Source organism: Schistocerca nitens, chromosome 7, assembly GCF_023898315.1.
Source record: "Schistocerca nitens isolate TAMUIC-IGC-003100 chromosome 7, iqSchNite1.1, whole genome shotgun sequence".
Taxonomy (NCBI): Eukaryota; Metazoa; Arthropoda; class Insecta; order Orthoptera; family Acrididae; genus Schistocerca; species Schistocerca nitens.
In genome coordinates this window covers 116,934,780-116,956,851 of record NC_064620.1, presented here as the reverse complement: position 1 = coordinate 116,956,851, position 22,072 = coordinate 116,934,780, and the positions used below count along the sequence as shown (strand labels likewise).

General features: G+C 39.6%; 1 protein-coding gene across 1 annotated transcript in view; it reads left to right on the top strand.

Annotated features, from left to right (window-relative positions):
- Positions 1–22,072, top strand: part of LOC126195249 (uncharacterized) — a 245,445-nt gene that overhangs the window by 125,124 nt on the left and 98,249 nt on the right. Inside the window, exon 11 of the mRNA XM_049933777.1 lies at positions 10,988–11,229. Within this exon, the coding sequence (XP_049789734.1) occupies positions 10,988–11,229 (242 nt within the window). The remainder of the gene's footprint in view (positions 1–10,987; positions 11,230–22,072) is intronic.

Genomic DNA, 22,072 nt, shown 5'->3' with positions numbered 1-22,072 from the left:
TTGCAGTTTCTTCAGTTTCAATCTGCAGTTCATAACCAATAGATTGTGGTCAGAATCCACATCTGCCCCTGGAAATGTCTTACAATTTAAAACCTGGTTCCTAAATCTCTGTCTTACCATTATATAATCTATCTGATACCTATTAGTATCTCCAGGATTCTTCGAGGTATACAACCTTCTTTTATGATTCTTGAACCAAGTGTTAGCTATGATTAAGTTATGCTCTGTGCAAAATTCTACAAGGTGGCTTCCTCTTTCATTTCTTCCCCCCAATCCATATTCACCTACTATGTTTCCTTCTCTCCCTTTTCCTACTGACGAATTCCAGTCACCCATGACTATTAAATTTTCGTCTCCCTTCACTACCTGAATAATTTCTTTTATCTCGTCATACATTTCATCAATGTCTTCATCACCTGCAGAGGTAGTTGGCATATAAACTTGTACTACTGTAGTAGGCATGGGCTTTGTGTCTATCTTGGCCACAATAATGCGTTCACTATGCTGTTTATAGTAGCTAACCCACACTCCTATTTTTTTATTCATTATTAAACCTACTCCTGCATTACCCCTATTTGATTTTGTATTTATAACCCTGTAATCACCTGACCAAAAGTCTTGTTCCTCCTGCCACCGAACTTCACTAATTCCCACTATATCTAACTTTAACCTATCCATTTCCCTTTTTAAATTTTCTAACCTACCTGCCCGATTAAGGGATCTGACATTCCACGCTCCGATCCGTAGAATGCCAGTTTTCTTTCTCCTGATAATGACGTCCTCTTGAGTAGTCCCCACCCGGATATCCGAATGGGGGACTATTTTACCTCCGGAATATTTTACCCAAGAGGACGCTATCATCATTTTATCATAAAGTAAAGCTGCATGTCCTCGGGAAAAATTACGGCTGTAGTTTCCCCTTGCTTTCAGCCGTTCGCAGTACCAGCACAGCAAGGCCGTTTTGGTTAATGTTACAAGGCCAGATCAGTCAATCATCCAGACTGTTGCCCCTGCAACTACTGAAAAGGCTGCTGCCCCTCTTCAGGAACCACATGTTTGTCTGGCCTCTCAACAGATACCCCTCCGTTGTGGTTGCATCTACGGTACAGCCATCTGTATCGCTGAGGCACGCAAGCCTCCCCACCAACGGCAAGGTCCATGGTTCATGGGGGAAGTTCTTGAATTGATGCGCTTGAAATTTAACAGCCATATAAATACAAAAACCATGTGGACATTCAGTGATTGTTATTAAAGTTTGAAGTTTGATACAGTCCATGATAATAATTACACGTTCACAGTATGATTAATCATTTAAAACAGTCACTGAATTATTAAATAAACTCCAAGACACAAAATCTGTGTAACTTGTGGTACATTTTCTGACTTGTAACTTGTACTGACTTATCTGCAATACATTCTCCTGTAATTTGGACATATTCACAGATGTTGCTCCATTGAAACTCACTGCAGACTGGCCTAAAATGACTCCCAACAAGCCTATTTTATAAAACTACAGTAATTAGAACTAAAGTTGTTATTGTTTACTAGATTTTCACAAATTGCAATTAAAGCTTTGCATTTCTGAGTAACTGAACAGGGGAAGAAGATTTGTTAGAATGAGAACTTTTAGATACCAAAAGAATTTCTATTGGATTATGTTGGCTAGTTTGTCTAAATATGCTTTACTAAGGAAGCTAATTACTCTGAAACTAAATGAGTGCAACAGTTGCCGACATGTTTTCCTCATTGGCTGTAAGGATACTTCACTTATTTATATACCTTTTTGATATGCTTTACTAGGAAGTCAGTAATCAGGATGTATGATACCAGGTATATATTTACATATGAACAATGGCAATGAAATCTAAAATTACTGATGTTATGTAATTAGCATGGTTTTTAGACAAACTAGATAGTTCACCAACTCCTGATAACCAAAGGATTGTAATACGTAATAAAGATAACTTGGATATAAGCCCTGAGTCGATATCAAGATTTTTTAAAATATAATGTGCACACTAAGATATCACAGAATTTGGAAAAAATTAATACTAGTTTGGGAGGGGGGGAGGGGGGGGGGAGGAGGAGAGAAACATAACAGCTGGAAAGGATCAATTTGCTTTGTTAAAGCTGTAATAAACTACATAACTAATATGAACTGCCCTTGTTTTAACAATAACAAATGACAAATTTTAAAACCATGGAAATGTCATATCACTAGGGCTACCTGGTTGTTCTTTTTACAAAGTTAAAATGTTTATACTCTGCAAACCACCTTGAGGTGCATGGAAAAGGGTATGTTCCATTGTACTGTTTATTAGTGCAGTAATTATTCTAATCTTATCTTAATGATCCCTGTGTGAGCAAGTCGTAGGGGATTGTAGTATATTCCTGGATAGTTTCGTCTCTCTTCAAGAGTCTTCCAGTTCTATTCCTTTAACATCTCTGTGATACTCTCCCACAGATTAAACAAACCATTTGTGGTGCCCTTCTCTGTATGCTTTCAATATCCCCTGTTAGGCCTATCTGGTATGGGTCCCACATCCTTGAGCAATATCCTAAAACTGGTCACACAAGTGATGTGTAAGCAATCACCTTTGTAGATTGATTACACTTCCCCAGTATTCTAACAATAAACCGAAGTGTCCACCTGCTTTACCCATAACTGAACTTATGTGATCGGTCCATTTCATATTCCTATGAAGTGTTACACACAGGTATTTGTATGAGTTGGCTGATTCTAACAGTGACTCATTGATATTATAGCCATATGATACTACATTTTTCGATTTGTAAAGTGCACAATTTTACATTTGTGAACATTTAAAGCAAGTTGCCAATCTCTGCACCACTTTGAAATCTCATCAAGATCTGACTGAATATTTATGTACCAGAATCACTAGCAGATTCTGTAACTTGTGGGCACCTTGATCCCACTTCATCCACAAATACGGCCTTTGAGACCTATTGATGAAACTGCATGAGCAATATTAGGCATAATATGAATAACTTCTGGAAAGCAAATAATGTACCCAGTCACTGAAAGCAGTAGTGCTTGACAGATAAAGTTAAATTGAAATCGTTGGCCACTAAGTTCAATGAATTCTTTCTAACATTAGCAGAAAGTACAGAGACCAAAAGCTGAGCCATTAGATTTATTTAGACAGGCAATGCAGAGTTCACCATTGTTTACTGGTTTTCAACTCACCTCTGAAAAAGATCACAAAAAATATTTGCTCACTGGAAAGAACTAATTCTTCGTGCTGTGTTGGTGTTTCAGTAAATGATGTAATAGTGCAACCTCCGAGTTGCCTTTATAATCATTCACCCAGCCGAGATGTCTTTCCTAAAAGGCTGAAGTATGTAGTAGTATCTCTTCTTTGTTCTTGAAAGTTTTGTATGTGGTACATGGTGTTTGGTGTTTTTGGTGACACAGTGAATAGTACTGCAGTATCAATTATAGTGTATCTTTCAGTCTTGATTGGAGTTAATCATATGCCCTAAATAAAACACTTTCTTCAGACACAAGATACTTTTTCTTTTTTTAGATGTTAACCCCAATTTCTTTCAGTATCTATTGCTTTTGTTTCTGGCCTATTCAGAGTACCATAAGAATATTTTGGAAATAATTAAATGTCTCATCTACTGTGTTCCCTTGATAAACCTCTTCCCATCATTCATCCTTAAATACTCTCTGAATACCAAACTGAATTAGCATTTATGGTTTTATTAAATCATTGTTTCCCTTCTTAGTTGAACCTGATTGATAGGGAGCTCTACTGGTGCCACCTGACCATCATGATATATAATCATGTATTATGTGGCTAACATCTATTTCATATAAGACAGTTAATTTTCAAAATAATTTATCCCTTTTGTGCAAAATGAGTTTTGATTTTTGTTCAGAATGCTACTATTGGGATCCAGTCAAAACTGGACATTAGCAACTGTAAATAACCCAGATTAGAACTGTAGGACAAAAATCAGTATTTAAATTTTCACATACAATTACTTCTCAGTTATTGCATTAAGACTTATTAGTATTCCATTAAATTTTCTTACAAAGTTAAACCATTTCTGGCTGAAAGCCTGTATATTGTTATAAGCACTTTTACTGAATCTTGACACTGAAAGGTGTGGTCTTTATTCCAATTTCTTGTACATGTGCACTCTACCTATTCTTATATTATGAGTTCAGTAAAATGATACTGAAGTATATCACGCTAGGTGCATCTACTTCATTTACAAGCGAGAGACTTACAGGCAAATGGGCAGGTGGTCGTCTGCTGTTTCATTTGGGCTCAGGAAATACCATTCTAATCTTTCTAACAGAAATCGTTTGCTGTTTTGCTGTGGTAAAGAGACTGGACTCACGTTCATGAAATCTAGATTTTGAAGCCTTATCTATTGGTCCAGATTTAGTTTTTTTCTGTGGTTTCTCGATGGTTCATTTGAAAAGGACCCAGTCTAAGTTGTGCATGATTTCTAATGATTTTTTTTTCTGATGAGATGTTGTACCCTAATATTTCTTTCTTAACAGAAACCAGCTGATGGTAATTATATAGCAGCCTTTCACTCAAAAGGTCTTTGTTTGTTCTTTTGAGATTGCCTGTGAGTTTCCATCTTTATGTAGGTCTTCCTCTGATGAGCAGTTGTTTTCATATTTTCTTTGTGATGCTCTTTCAGGTCATTAGTAGTAAGTGTTAGCCCTCAAGATTCTGTTTGAGATTTAACTGAGTATCTATCAGTGTACTGGAACACACATCTGTTAATGACATAAACCACAAAAATCTTTTTATTAGTAATCAGACTTTCAAATTATTTTCTAGAGTTGTTACAGTGCAACTGCTAAAAATCTCAGCTACAAAGCAATAAAACACGGACAAAACTAAGACATATTCTTGTATAATTATTGCAGTGTTTCACAAAATGCACCCAATGAAAGAAGGCTTGCACATAAACCAGTTTTTGACTGTTTCTAATGACCTTGCCAGTAATGAGGTGAATAACCCTAACCTTTGTTTTTTCATACAGATTTTGAGTCTCTTAGAAGTATTCTATCTCTCTTAATTTTATTTGTGCTACTTCTACTTTTATTTGCTTGAGCTATGAATGATGAGCACTGTCCATGGATTAAAACTCCTCTATGCCACTAGGACGAGTTGCCTTGATTGCTACATTGAAGAAAATTTAAAACAAAATGCACGAGCAGCATGACTAAAAAGTGCATGGCATGCAGTTCAGCAAGGCCATTGTGACTTGCTGTGTTCTATTTGCCATGAGGTAACAGACAAGCAGCAGGTGGTTGTAATTGCTGTAGCAGTCAGTTAACATGTGATGATGTGTTACAGACTATTTTCTGTTCGATAATTACTAGGATTCATAACCACTGTTTATTGTCAACTGAAAGAATCTTCATAAAAATGATTTGGATTCTCACAGAGCATTTGTGGTTCAGACTGCTGCCCTCATCATAGGCTCCAATACCTCATTAACACTGATAATTCAGAAACTGGAATTGGTTGTGGTATATTCGAGTACAAAGAAGAATTTACTTCAGAATATATTTTAAATCTCTATTGCATTATCTTTTAAACAATGAGCACAATGTGTAATTGCATACGAGAACCATGCCAAAAACTTTTAGTGGATGAGTATAGTGACAGCCTTTGTGTGTGTGTGTGTGTGTGTGTGTGTGTGTGTGTGTGGGAGGAAGAGAGAGAGAGAGAGAGAGAGAGAGAGAGAGAGAGCACTACACTTTGGTTTGTAATATAATGATTCATCTGGAAAAAGAGATGTTTTTTCTTTGGCTTTAATTACCTAAAGCAAACATACTTCAAGCGATTCAGAGATCACCATCAGCAGGCAAATTTGTGCGATTATCTGATAACCGTATTTTCTTCCCCTGGCCTCAGTTCCTTTGTACACTCTTGAATGAACCATCACTGGGAAATAACAAATATTATGTTGTTATTTGGGTCCATATTGTCAGACAAAATAGTGTCCACATATGAACTTTTTCAGCTTGGGTGAGTAGTGGAGGTCTGAAGACCACTTGACAAATTTTAGGTGTGCACGATAAATTTTTGTATCTACAATTTCCAAAAACTTCTCACAGAGGGCATAATGTGAGGGGGTGCATTGTTGTGTGTGTCAACCTGCAACTTTTCATCTGGTTTCTATGTATGTTCCGGCCAGTGTTGAGTATAAGTCATAATGAAATGCTATAGTTACACATGCTCTGTGTTGCCCCAAACTCAACACTACAATTCCTCAATAATCGTAAACAATGATAATCAGTTTTTTTACATTGAACTGCAACCATTCGGATGGTTTTAGACTTGGAGAAGGAAAAAATCCTTGTCAAACATGTCACAGTCAATATCATCTCAACTTCCTTCATTAAAGGAATGCTTTACGCTCAACAGTTGATTGGTTTTCAGTTCCTCCATTGTAGTGTCCAGGCATCTCTATTTCTGGTCAGCTGTTAGGCACTGAGCAGCCCCTTGCACACAGTTTTTCCTTTCATGAAAATCTATTTTCGAAATATGGAACATGGATATTGGTGACTTCTCAGCTGCTGTTGAAAATTCTTCACATATTGCATGATAACCTTCGGCAAGTGGTTCACCATATGCTTCACGGATCCATAATCAGTTGATGCTTTTGCAGAGGCTACCTTTGGGCTGTTTTTTTTTTTTTTACACTAACATGAATTGTATTGAAATTAGGTTCTCAGTGGTAACTTGGATTGTGATTTACAGCCTCATCTCCATCAGTTTTCTGCAAAACAACTTGAGTTCTGATACCACATTTTAATTTATGTTCTTTGATTCACTACTGTACCATACTGGAGATGCCTACAATATCCATTTCACACAGTCACCACTTTTATACACTAACATGGATAAAATATGCTTCTTCATTGTACTGTCTTGGCAAGCACTCTGAATGCGTCACTCTTTCCACAGTGTTACCGTCCTGTACATTACTTTTGAAGTAATCCTTAGAAGTCCTTGTGCATATGAGATGTGATCATGCAATGGAGTGCTTTATTTATCCAAACTTCTTATGATATTAAAGCTGTCCCTTATGTGATCCAAGTTGTTAAATGAACCTGATTCCCTTCTTCACTTGCAGTGGTATTGCAAAGGTGTCCTTTCACAGAGAACCATGGCATTTTGGTATTTGCAGAAAGGCATCATCAGAAGTGATTTGCAGAAAGGCATCATCAGAAGTGAGTAAAAAGACTGGACTCTTTGGCACACCATGTTGTGTTACATGTTATGAGCTTACTACCATTTACATGGAATCACAGTGGTGGAAAGGCGAGTCCTTGGGATTGAGTAATGACATCTTAAGAGTGAAACCAACAACGGGTACATGTCGTATCTCTTTCAGGGCACTCAGACAAGCATCTAAATTGTGCATTGTCAAAACACATCAATTCTTGATCTGGTAAGAAGATCCATGAGTGTATAGTGGCTTTGTGATAGTACTTACTAATGTCAATTAATGGAATAAATAAAAAATCTACTTACCAAGTGGCAGCAGAACACACACATAAAAGAAGGTTGTAATTAGACAAACTTTCAGAGCCAGTGGCTGCTTTTACAGGCAGAAGGGTTGAAGGGGAAGTAAGAGGAGTGAAGGAGAAGGCCTGGAGAGGTCTAGGAAAAGGGGTAGATTTTGGGAAAGTGACCCAGAATCCTGGGTCAGGGGAGATTTACTGCATGGGTTGAGAAGGAAAGACTGATTGTTGAGGACTGCATCAGATGAGGTTTGAAAACCTGAGAGCTTAAAGGTGTAAGACAGGGTAATATGCTAGACAGAGATTACTGCTTAAATGACATGCTTAAGTTAATAAAAGTTAAAAGCTAAGTGTATTGTACGTAAAAGAGGTGGAAGGGTGGCAGTGAAAAATAGATGGGTAAGCCAGTGAAAAATGTAGAAAACTAAAACGGAGTGAAGAAAAGAGTAGTTACTGTGAAGAAATGCTGAGATGGAAGAATGTAAATTAAGGTCAGGTGTGGGTGGTGAGAACCAAGCGCACGTAACACTAGTTCCCATCTGTGGAATTCTGAGAAACTGGTGTCTGGCAGAAGAATCCAGATGGGGCATGTGGTGAAACAGACACTGAAGTCATGATTGTCATGTTGCAGAGCATGCTCTGCAACAGGATATTGCATGTTACCAGTATACACCCTCTGCCTATGTCCATTCGTCCTAATTGATAATTTGGTGGTAGTCATGCTGACATAAAAGGCCAAACAGTGTTTACGTAACAGCTGGTATATGACGTGTCATTTTACAGGTGGTTGTCCCCCTGATGGTATATGTTTTGCCAGTTACAGGGCTGCTATAGGTGGTGGTAGGAGTGTGCATAGGGCAAGTCTTGCAGCGGGGATGATCACAGGGGTGGGAGTGACAGGCCAGGGAGATGGGTGCAGAAGGAGCATAGGGTCTGACAAGAATGTTGCAGAGATTGGTAGAGCGACGAAAAGCTATTCTAGGTGTGGTGAGCAGAGTTTCAGGCAGAAGGGATCTAATTTCAGGGCATGATTTGAGGAAGTCATGGCCCTGTCGAGGTAGCTGATTTATTCATTCGAGACCAGGATAATACCGAGTCATCAGTGGTGTGCTCTGAAGTTGTTTTTAGGAGGGATCAGCTGTACTAGGATTGGATGCGATGTCCCAGGAAATCTGCTTTTCAAGTAGGCTGGTGGGGTAATCACGTGCAGTGAAGGCTGAGGTGAGAATGGTAGTGTATTGCTGTAAAGAGTCTGCATCTGGACAAATACGTTTGCCTCGGATGCCAAGGCTGTATGGGAGGAAACGTTTGGCATGGAAAGGATGGCAACTGTCAGAATGTAAGTACTGTTGTTTGTTGGTAGGTTTAATGTGGATGGAAGTGTGTAGCTGGTGTTTGGTGAGGATGAGATCAACATCAAGGAAAGTGACATGGGATTCGCTGTAGGACAACGTGAAATTTATTTGGGAGAAGGTATTCAGAGATTCCAGGAATTTTAATAGGTCAGCCTCATCGTGAATCCTTATGGTAAAGATGTCACCAATGTATCTAAACCAAACCAGAGGCTGAAGACTTACAGATCCCAGGAAAGCCCCCTCCAAGCAGCCCATGAAAAGGTTGACTTAGGAAGGAGCCATCCTGGTTCCCATGGCCATACCCCTGACCTTTTTGTATGTCTGCTCCTCTAATGTGAAGTAGTTGTTAGTAAGTATAAAGTTGATTGAGGTGAGTAGGAAGGATGTCATAGGTTTGGGATCAGGCGGGTGCTGCCCGAGGAAATGTTCAGCAGCTTACAGAGCATGTACGTGGGGTGTGACAGGCAAGGTGTGTGGTGGGAGTGGGATGGACATGGATTTCAGACGGTCTAGGAAATGGAGGGGGGGGGGGGGGAGGTATCGTATTATGGTTTGTGGGTGCTGATCAGGCGGATGCTTTGAAGCGAGCAATTATAGGATGGCCAGGATGATTGGATTTGTGGATCTTAGGAAAAAGGTAAAAGGTGGGGGTGCATAGTTTGGATGAGGTGAGAAGTTCTTTGGATTGAGGTGTGGTACTTGTGAGGGGCCTGAGGTTTTAAGAATCAGTTCGAATCACAGGGATGGGATCTTGATGGCAGACACTGTCAGACAGCTGGTGTAGACCTTCCCTAACATACTCCTTTTGGTCAAGTACTACAGTGGTAGATCGTATGTGTGCTGGGAGAATAATGATGGAGTCATCAGCTTTTAGGGAATGTAGAGGCTGGAGTTCTGCAGAGGACATGTTAGGGCCATGTTATAGGGACCTGAAGAAGGGTTGTGAAGCAGTGCTGGCTGTGCGGAATTCTTGTAAGGCTTGTAATGGATGATTTTGAGATAGTGGTGGTGGATCCAGTTGGGATCGTGGTCTGAACTGTTCAATGTAGGGTTCAGTGTCAGGTTTGATGTTGGAAAGGTTTTGGGATTGGGTTGCTAAATGATATTTCCAATTGATATTACATGTGAAGGAAAGTAGGTCCTTCACCAAAGCAGCATGATCAAATGAAGCTTGTTATAATCACTTATGTCGCAATTTAACTTTCTGAGAGGAAGGCAGCAACCATTTACTCTGTGGCTCGTGCTACATTTCAACTTAAAATAAGACTATCGCTATACAAATTTAAAAATGTATGTAATGTAAGCGGCTTTCTTAAACAAATGTGGGTAAATTTGTTTTCATAGGCAGTGACATACAGTTTTGTAATTTGAGTTTTCTTCTTCTTCTTGAGATTAAACTGTGATGTTTCTTTGACATTTTGTTATAGATTTTCTTCTACTATTTCATGTTTTGCATACATTTGTGTGAGTGAATGTCTGAAGAAAAGATGGGTGTGACTGCAATTTTCTGCAGTGATACATCTCAGCACTAGAAATAAATTTTGCCACAAATTCCTTCATTCATACAAATATTTAAATTTATATTCTGTATTTATTTTGTTTGTTTTTTAAAATATTTTTCTTTGTGGTACCTAATGAATTATTCTATATTTATACCTTTTAAAATGTTCACTGTTGATGCAGCTGAAAATTTTTTAAAGGAAAGCACATAACTTTAAAGAAATGTAAATTCATTAGTAACAGTTGTAATAATTACTAACAATCATCAACTGCTGTGTCTTTGACTTGAGGAAGTATATCTGTTTCATTATTGTATTGCAATTTCTTTGTGCAAAAAATGCAGCACCAACCTATTGGCTGATTTAAAAATGCTTCTTATTTTTAAAAGACAAATCTTGCAGAGTGATTTCTTGGTCTAGACTTTATGCTGCAATGTTTCTCTGCCCTCTACCTTTGTTACGTGTTGTTACTTATTGTATTAGTCTTGTGTAAATGTACTAAGATCTTGAGAAAATGACATACAATGTCAGCAATGGTTCTGTTAAGATCTTTATTATGAGTAATTAGAAATAATTTTCAAATTTTGTTTGACTCTGTACAGAAATCAGAGAAGAAATTTTGGCACGGTTGAAGAAAGCAATGATCGTGAACTGCAGTGAAAAACGTTTCACCATTACCTTTCCGTTGTCAGTAGTGAAACAGCTTGGTTCCCCGCAACTGAGCTTCAGTGATCGCAGCTGTATTGGAGTCCCCAACAGTACGCATGTGACACTAACCAGTCCTTTAACATCATGTGGTAGCACAAGTGCAATTGACCGTGGGCTCACCGCTTTTTACAATTATGTAAGTAATGGCTGTGAAAATGGTTTATTCATTAATCTTTCTTTTGTATACATTTTGTGTTAATCCATATGGGTTCTTTAATTCACAATTATGATATTAAAAGTTCTGACAGAATGTAAATAATTTATAAGTAAAAGTAACACTTGTGAATATTAGATGCATTGAGATGTTGACAGGTACATAAAACTGATAACTTTCCTATCTTTTGGGTGATTTCTTCATCAAGATAGAGTGTACACACACACACACACACACACACACACACACACACACACACACACACACACACAAACTCCCAGCTGTGTAGTTCAGAAAATCTGGGGATCCAGAAGATTGCATGTGTTGTGAAGCAGCCATTAAAAAGTTGAGTACATTGTGCTCAGCAGTGTGTCCTGTCACTGGGCTGTCAACTCCGTTCTTTTCCGTTGTTTCATTCTTTGGCAGTGGCCGTCGTTTGTGTGGGCGGTTGCTTTGTGGCCATGCCCACATAAAATGCTGTACAGAAATTACAGCATCTGCCAGGTATCTGACTTCTCCCTGACGTAGTGATCCCCAGAAGTCCAGTATATTCCAATCCCTGCTCAAATCCTTGGACCCACCCGAGTATCCACCGACTGCCCCCCCCCCCTCCCAAAAAAAATCTCTCTCTCTCCTCACCATAGTGCCCCGCTCTTCCTCCCCCCCACCCCCTCCATTATAGCCTAGCCTCTCATATTAAAGATACAAACCAATTCCTTCACTGACTGTCAACCATACCACCTGGATCACTGCTCATCACAGTTGATGCTACCCCTCTATACATAAACATCCCCAGTGCCCATGCCTGTAGCTTTGCTGCTATCAACCACAACCTTTCCTAATGATCTGACTCAAAACCACCACCTCATTCTCTACACAAGCAACTAATTACATTTTCACACATAACTACCACTCCTCTGAGAGGAAGATATGCAAGCATGGTCTTTGACACCCACATGGCACTGTCCTATGCCAATTTGTTTATGGGCCATCTAGAGGATACCTCCCTAGCCTCCCAAAACTCCAAACCCCTTGTCAGGTTAAGGTTCTTTGGTGATTTCTTCATGATGTGGACCCAAGGCTATGACACCGTGTCCTCATTCACTTCAGCTGGTCTTTTGCAGCCTAATGTGCCATCCTGCTGGATGTTTACCTTCACCTCTCTGATGGCTCCATCCAGACATCTGTCCGTATCATGGTCACTAATTGTCAATAGTATGTGCATTTTGGCAGGTGTCACCTCTTTCACAAAAGAAAATTGCTCTTACATAGTCTAGTCACATGTGGATCATGTATCTGAAATGATGAGAATTCCCTTGTCTAGTATGCTGAAGTTCACTCTCAAGTGTTCATAGACAGGCACTATCCCCCAACCCTAATTTACAGACATATTTCCTATACCATATGAAACTTCCTGGCAGATTAAAACTGTGTGCCGGACCGAGACTCGAACTCAGGACCTTTGCCTTTCGTGGGCAAGTGCTCTACTGACTGAGCTACCCAAGCACGACTCACGCCCCGTCCTCACAGCTTTAATTCTGCCAGTACCTCGTCTCCTACCTTCCAAACTTTACAGAAGCTCTCCTGCGAAGCCATGTCTCCGCAATATCTCTTCTATCAGGAGCGCTAGTTCTGCAAGGTTCGCAGGAGAGCTTCTGTAAAGTTTGGAAGGTAGGAGACGAGGTACTGGCGGAATTAAAGCTGTGAGGACGGGGCATGAGTCGTGCTTGGGTAGCTCAGTCGGTAGAGCACTTGCCCGCGAAAGGCAAAGGTCCCGAGTTCGAGTCTCGGTCCAGCACACAGTTTTAATCTGCCAGGAAGTTTCATATCAGCGCACACTCCACTGTAGAGTGAAAATTTAATTCTAGAAACATCCCCCAGGCTGTGGCTAAGCCATGTCTCCGCAATATCCTTTCTTACAGGAGTGCTAGTTCTGCAAGGTTCGCAGGAGAGCTTCTGTAAAGTTTGGAAGGTAGGAGATGAGGTACTGGCCGAATTAAAGCTGTGAGGACGGGGCGTGAGTCGTGCTTGGGTAGCTCAGTCGGTAGAGCACTTGCCTGCGAAAGGCAAAGGTCCCGAGTTCGAGTCTCGGTCCGGCACACAGTTTTAATATGCCAGGAAGTTTCATATCAGCGCACACTCCGCTGTAGAGTGAAAATTTCATTCTAGAAACATCTCCTATGCCATATTCTCACAGACCCTTCATCGTTCCACCACACTGAACAACCAACTGTGAAGGTGCGCCATCCTCATCACCCAATATTGTATTGGACTGGAACAACTGAACCGTACCCTGAGGCAGGCTTTGACTACCGATCGTTGTGCCTGGAAATGAGGAACATCTGCCATGCTTCAAATCTGGTCAGTACACTGGTCTGCCCCTCTACCACACCCACTCAAGATCCTTTGTTAGGTGGATCATATACCTGGGGGACACTGAGGTGTGAGACCGTACAGTTCACCCACCTGATGCATCTTACTCCAGTCCTGTCACAAATGTATCCTATCCCATAGACAGGCCCACCTGTGAAGGCAGCCACATTTACTGCAGAGCGTTTTATGCTGGCATGACCAGCATTTGCTGCCTCCCTCTGAGCTGTAAGCCAAACTCCCTTTCTTCTACACCTCCCTCCCAGTTTCTGCCTCCTTTCCTACCTCACCCACTGCACCACACACAATCCTTCCATGAAAAAGATTTGTCCCCAAGTTGCCAAAGTCTTCTGTCTTGTTTATGTACCAGTCCATGAGTCATCACCTCTAATATTTGGTGAGTTGTTACCTTTACTCTTAAATTATTTAATTAACAATTATGTAATTGTGTGTATATGGGTTGCTGCTAAACTACAGACATAATAGAATTAAAAATATAAGTAATAAATTAATTATTTTTGAGGCAGAAAGAAGCTCCAATTAATGAAAGGGAAGATAATGCGTGAAGTCTCTGGCATTAAAATTTCAGTTCATTTCCCTTTTGAGAGAGACAGAGAGAGAGAGAGAGAGAGCTACTGAAAAAGGAAAGGCCAAAGGAGCATAGAAGATTCATGTTCAGGGCAGAAAATACCAGATCTGGAGTAGAGAACAGAATATGCAGTATTTGCATATTCTTACGCATCTAAACATCACGCTTCCTCCAGGGTCTGTTTCAGTAACTGGCCAACAGTATTTGCATCAATATTTAATATAAAAGATTATAACAGATGAACTTTAGTTTTGACTGTGAAGACAAAATGATTGATTATAAGGCTATCAAAGTGCACACCTACTTCATATTTCTCCGATCTTGGCAGTGTCCTCGAGGAATAACTATCAAAATGTTGATCTCTAGTTGCAGTCCACATGTATGGCAGTTCATACAGTCATTCAGTGTCACCAGCATGTATCCTACCCCTGTACCTGATGGTCGCTGTTCACCGTATCACCATAGGACAGGAGTACATTTAATCATTTAATTTCGCACATTAAAAAGATAATTACAAAGGATTACTGAACTCAGCATAAAAATGTTTGCCTACATCATCGAAAATAAATAACAGCCACTATGAAACAGCTTTCAAAAAGGAAGATCATGCTGTGGTGGTTATTTTTAATTGAAATTACTAATAGAAAAACATAGAGAATACAATCTGGAAACACACATTGCTTTTTCCAACTTCAGAAAAGCTTTGATGAAGTCAGCACAAACAATTTATTACAAATTCTGACAGACGATTATGTTCCCCAACAACTTACTGGTGATGTAAACAAAATTTCCAAAATAAATTGAATCTGCATCAAGAAAGAAGACAATTATCATAGTGGAATAGAATACATGCAAGAACATGGCATTGATGTGGTCTTTCACCAGGCTTGTTACATGAATAAAATCGTCCAAGAGTGGAGACAGAGAGACAAATACTACATGGTTTCATTGAAATCATAACACATAGTTAGATGATTTATTTTTTGCAAGTGATTAAGCTCTTTTAGCACCTTCAGAAGATGACTTGCATCTACATCTACTTCTATATGATTACTCTGCAATTCACAATTAATTGTGTGGCAGAGGGTTCCTTGACCACCTTGAAGCTATTTCTCTACTGCTCCACTCTCAAACAGCATGCAGGGAAAACAAGCACTTAAATGTTTCTGTGCGAGTTCTGATTTCTCATGTTTTTATCATGATGATAATTACTCCCTATGTAGGTGGGTACCAACAGAAGATTTTCAAAATCAGAGGAGAAAGTCAGTGATTGAAATTTCATGAGAAGATTCTGCCACAGTGAAAAACATCTTTGTTTTAGTGATTGCCCCTGCAGTTCACATATCATGTCCATGGCACTCTCTTCCGTATTTCGCAATAATACAAAATGAGCTACTCTTCTTTGAACTTTATTGATGTTCTCCCTCAGTTCTCATCTGATGCAGATCTCATACCATGCAGCAGTACTCGAAAAGAGGGTGTACAAGCATGGTATAAGCAGTCTCTTTAGTGGACTTGTTGCACTGCCAATAAATCAGTCTTCAGTTTGCTTTCACACAACATTATCTGTGTGATCATTCCAATTTAAGTTATTCGTAACTATAAATTCTAAGTATTTAGTTGAGTTAACAGCCTGTAGTTTTGTGATTTATTGTGGAACTGAAATTTAGCGGACCATTTTAGAGCTCACGTGGAAGACTTCACACTTTTCATAATATAGGATCAATTGCTACTTTTTGCAGCATACAGATACCTTGTGTAAATCATTTTGCAATCTGTTTTGATCATCTGATGACTTTACATAATGGTTAATGACAGCATCAACTGCAATCTAAGAGGACTGCTTATATTGTCCCTTAAATTGTGTATATAGATCAGGATGAGGAACACCCAGGTATTACTTCTATTTTATTAAATGATTTTCTCACAGGAAATCACAAATCCAGTCACACAACTGATAAGACAGTCCATAGGCAAGCAATTTGGTTAGAAGTTGCTTGTGAAGAACAGTGTCAAAATCCTTCTGGACATCTAATATATATCGTCTCCGCCACACACCATCAGGTGGCTTGCGGAGTATGGATATAGATATAGATGTAGAATTAATTTGACGTTCGCTACCGATAGCACTCATTACTTTGTGAGAATAAAGAACCACTTGTGCTTCACAAGAATATTTTCTGAATCCATGTAGGTTATTCAGCAATAAATAATTTTCTTTGAGATGAATTTTAATGTTCAAGCATGGAATATGTTCCAGTATTCTACTGAAGAGTGACGTTAGTGATACGGGTCTGCAATTCAGCAGATTACTCTTATTTCCTTTCTTAGGTGGTGTTGTGACTTTCGCAACTTTCCAGCCTCTAGGTATAGATCTTTCTATAAATGAGCAGTTGTGTATGATTGCTAAGTGTGGAGCTATTGGATCAGCATACTCTGAAAGGAACCTGACTGGTATACAATCTGGACCAGAAGCTTTGCCTTTTTTACATGTTTTATGCTGCTTCGCTACACCAAGGATATCTACTTCTAAGTTACTCATGTTGGCAGTTGTTCTTGATTTGAACCATTTACTTCATCATATTTTGTGAAGGAGTTTCAGAAAACTGTGTTTAGTAACTCTTCTTTAGTGGTGCTATCATCAATAGCATCACTGTTGTTATTGCACAGTGAAGGTATTGATTGTGTTTTGCCTCTGGTGTATTTTACATATGACCAGAATCTCTATTGGTTTTCTGATGGGTTTCGAGGCAGAGTTTCATTGTGGAAACTATCAAAAGCATCTCATATTGAAGTTTGTACTAAAGTTTCAGCGTTCATAAAATTTTGCCAATCTTGGGGATTCTGCATTCTTTTAAATTTGGTTTACTTTTTGCCTTACTTCTGCAACAGTGTTCTGATCTGTTTTGTGTACCATTGGGGATCGGTACCATATCTCATTAATTTATTTGTGGACAGACAATACAAGAAGAGGTGCAGATACGGAAAGGTGTCCGACAATGTTGCGCACTATCCCCTGTTATCTTTAACGTATACATTGAAGAGGCACTGAAAAAAGTAAGGGAAAATTCACAGACAGGTGTAGTAATTCATGGCCAACGAATAGATATGATAAGATATGCCGATGATATAGCTGTCCTGGCTGAAAGTGAAGAAGATCTTGTAGTCCTACTGAGTAGAATGGATAAAGTTATGGGTGAAGAATATAATATGAGAATTAATAAAGCAAAAACAAAAGTAATGGCATACGACAAAGAAGATCAAGTGAAAGTCCAAGTTCATGTAGGCAATGAACTGCTTGAACAAGTTGATAAATTTACTTATCTGGGCAGTAATATTACCAGGGATGGAAGGAGCAAAGCAGAAGTGAGAAGTAGAATAGCTCAAGCAAAGGCTGCGTTTAACAAGAAGAAAAACATATTAACATCTAACAGCATCAGCCTTGAAATCAGGAAAAGATTTTTGAAATCATATGTGTGGAGTGTGGCATGCTATGGGTGTGAAACATGGACTCTCGGGACAGAGGAAGACCAGAATCTAAATTCTTTTGAAATGTGGTGCTATAGATGCATGCTCAAAATAAAATGGATCGACAAGGTCACAAAAGAAGTGGTTCTGGAAAGAGCAGGTGAGAAGAGAAGCTTCTGGAGTTTCATTGTTAAAAGAAGAGTGCAATTTACAGGCCATCTATTAAGACATAAAGGACTCCTGAACACAATCATAGAGGGATATGTCGAGGGAAAAAGACCAAGAGGATGACCACGACTGAGGTACATGGATCAAATCGTGAAAGATGTGGGATGTAACACCTATAAAGAAATGAAGAGAAAAGCTGAAAGACGCACAGAATGGAGACAAGCTGCCATTGTAGCTGTTGCAAACCCATCCTTGGATTGACCACTACAGAAGAAGAGATATCTCTCAATTGCCATTGATACTATTTCTTGTAATTTAAACCACATGTGGTCTACGTTACACAGTCAAACTAGAAGGAGTGGAGGCTGTCTCTTAGGAGGATGTCAAACGAATTTTTTTTTTATAATATATGTATTTTGCTTTTATTTTTGTTGTGTTTGGATGGTACAATATTCAGTCTAGCTACAACAGTCTTTTGGTCACTAATCCTTGTATCTGTCATGATGCTCCTTATTTGTCCAGGATTATTTTCTGCTGCACTTTGAGTGGGCTCCTGAACTAGTTGTTCAAAATAATTGCCTGAGAAGGCATTCAGTATGACTTTGGATGATGTTTGATGTCTACTGCAGACTTTATTTCGCCATCGTATTACGTGTAGATTGAAGTTACCAACAATTACAACTGTATGATTGGGGTATCTATTTGAAATGACATTCAAGTTTTCTTTGAACTGTTCAGCAACTGTATCATCTGTGTCAAGGGTGCGGTAAAAGCAGCTGATTATTAATTTATTCTGGTTTTCAAGTGTAACCATTACCCATACTAGCTCACAAGAACTATCTACTTCAGTTTCACTACAAGGTAAACTACTTCTGACACCAGTAAACATTCCACCACCAACTGTATTTAATCTATTCTTTCTGAACACAGTTAGGTGCTTTGTAAAAATTTCAGCTGAACTTATTTCTGCCTTTAAACAGCTCTCTGTACCTTTAACGATTTCATAGTCAGTGATTTCTATTAGCGCTTGGAACTCTGGTTCTTTTACAACACAGCTATGAAAGTTGACAGCTACAATATTGATTGTTCCTGTGCCTACCCTCTTTCTGTGTTCATCCTGCAGCCTTTGAAACTGAAGCCCTTTCTGCACCCTCTGACCTAAAAACCTACCTAGTCCACTCCACACAGCCCCCACTACTGGTGCAGCTGCTTGCTGCGTGTAGCAGGACAGCAGTCACTTCTGTCGATGATACGACAGGTGGCGAGCTCCTCCTTCATCTCACAGACATGAGTGACAGTCTTTGATACTTCAGCTAGCTGCCCAAAACCAGAGAAAATCTCTACCGATCCAAAGTGACACATCATTAATAACAGTATGAACCACCGTCTGCAGTTGGCTACACACTGTGCTCTTCATGGCATTCAGAAGCACTCGAGACACATCTGGAATGACTCCTCCTAGTTTGCTCACAAAGTGCCCACTGGATTCCTTCCCCTCCTGGCCCCGTTACATGCTTAATATTGGAGCTTCCATCTACCAGTAAACCCACCCTCTGTGAATGCCCAGACCTTGCGGGCTGAGAGGCTTCCTGTGGAACTGGGTGAGCATCAGCATCTTGCTTAGGGACTTTGTGAGCCACAGATAGCACCCAGAATCTATTTGTCAGATGAATCGGGAAAACCCTCTGGTTGACCTCTCGGAAAGTCTTTCACTGCCACCACACCTTGGAACGACCTCCCAGTCCACCAAAGGCGAGTGATGAACTTCAGTACAGGCAATAACCAGTGCAGCCACAGTAATGGACTGATCGGAGGACACATGGTATGTGCTGGATGTTCCTCAGATCTCCATGTCCGGCCCCCCACAGTGATGGCCTTGGCAGCAGCTTTAAGTTGTGTGACTGAAGCCTAAACTGCCGGGAGCTGTGAGCTTTGGCTCACCAACTCAGCTCACACCTGAACACAGCAATCACTGTTCCTATCCAAACTAAAGATGGTGAAAATACATGCTAGATGGTTACTAAACGCAGAACTGTGCCTGATAAGTAAATAAACCTACATGAAATTAATGAGTTTAAACGAAAGAGTTCAGTGGAAAAATAAAATAAATGCTTGTTATGAGAAGCTGTGTCAAACTCATTGATGAAAATTGTGTCCTCTGAGGTGCTGCTGCAGTAACAAAAGCTAGCACTCAACTACAGGGATCAGTACAAATTTTCCAGATACAGGGATCAGTACAAATTTTCCAGATTATCTTCGAGAAATACAATATGGACATCAGCCTTATGCAGAAAATATGCCTTAAAAAATAAGCTCTATTTGAAAAATAAAATTTCCTAAAGAGTGATCACAGTCACATATTATTCTATAAACTATCCTTTCTGGAAGAAACAGACCTAGATGAAAAAGGAATGGGAGTCTTTAATAATGTAACAGAACCTTTCATAGACCAGAAGTACACCAGAATATGCAAAAACAATGGGAGTCGGTAATAGTGTAATGAAATCTTTACTAGACCGGAAGTACACCAGAATATGTGATGCCTGTACATGACCTTAGCAAGACCTGTGCTCTGCTATGACAGTGAAACATGGGCAATAAAGGCATAAAATGTGGAAAGACTAACAGCCTGTTAAACAAAATTCTTGGGACGAACAGCTGGTTACACCAAATGGGATCACAAAAGGAATGAACATGTGATGAAGGAACTTAAAATGAAACCCATCATGCATTGTATTTGGAACAACCAAAGCAACTGAAGAAAACAGTTACAATGAGTGAGCTCATGGAAGATCTCATAAAGGCATGCTACACTACCACCCCAGTGGCGTAAGCTCACTAGATTGACCAAAGAAAATATGGCAGGATAACTTGATGAGACTGTAACAGGTCAGTTATGTCTGATCTCATCATAGGATATCTTTAATGTCCCTCTCCTTTACATTATAGTTAATTTACCGTTCTTGCATATAAACCCAGTCTCTCCAGTGCCTCTCCTCACCCTCTGGAACGAAAACTGAATCTGACCTAATCTAATCTAATCTTTTCCAGAACTAAAGAAGCACCTGGTCAGGCAGCACACAATCTCAGTACACTTGTCACTCTCTGTCCCAAGTGCCAGTGAGTCTTAATATGTCCAAGTTTCTTAAAAAATTGCTTCATTCCTAAGTCACCCAGAGTACTCAAAGGACCCATTTACATTCAGGGGGGGACTCATTTGAATGTATTGTTTGCACGATTACGCAGCACACATCTATACCCATCACACTCAATGTCAAGGAGTTTTGACCACAAATATGAGATCTGCACCTGCACAATGTGAATTTGTTGTGGTGAATTTGTTGTGATTTTTCTTAAGTACTTGACTACATTTTTGTAGGCTGTGATGTGCATTCACAGAGTGAAGTGACGCAGTGACCTTTGAAGGAGTGATGTTCAAATACCTCCCCAGATATCATGATTTGGATTTGTTGTGGTTTTCTTTCCTTTTGGAAGGATATGGTCTGCTCCCTGCCCCATAGTAATTCTGTCAGAACTTGAGCTCTTGGGTCTAATAACCTTATCATCAGTGGGACATAAAGTGATAATATTTCTTCCTTGCTTCAAGTGAATCATTTTTCTGTTACATTTTTGGTAACCTGGCTATGTACACATTTGTTCTGTAATAAAAAAGATTCAGAAGTATTGTAGCACACAATAGAAATGAATGCCGAAGAGTTACCTGGTTATGGAGCCAAACACAAGACTGAAAAGAATACAATAACAGGGAAGTGACATCCGGAATCAGTAGCAGTGTTCTAGGCCAACAAAGAGTAGCCTATCCAAACTGTAAACAGGAATAAAATTCAAACAGCATAGTGTATCCAAATCTCGGGTGTGACCTGGTAGGATGGCAGTGAATAGTAAGATGGGGAATGATGATTCCACAGATAGTCTTACAATGTATATTTATTGCAGCCTCACCAGAGAAAATAGTCTACCAGTAATAACAGAAACATCATCCTTAATCGAGGTAGATACAACTCAAAGTTGAAATTAACCTCAGTTTAATAATCGCCTTAGCATTGTACGCAGTAGCACTAAGTCTGCCAGTGGAGATGTGGTAGTCGCGGGGTCGTTTACTGGAGTGATACGGTATGGTGCAGACTCAGCAGGAACTCAAAACATGTGGGATGGTACAGGTGATCAGTGCCAGTGGCCTGTAGCGGGACTACAAATGCAACTGGTTGC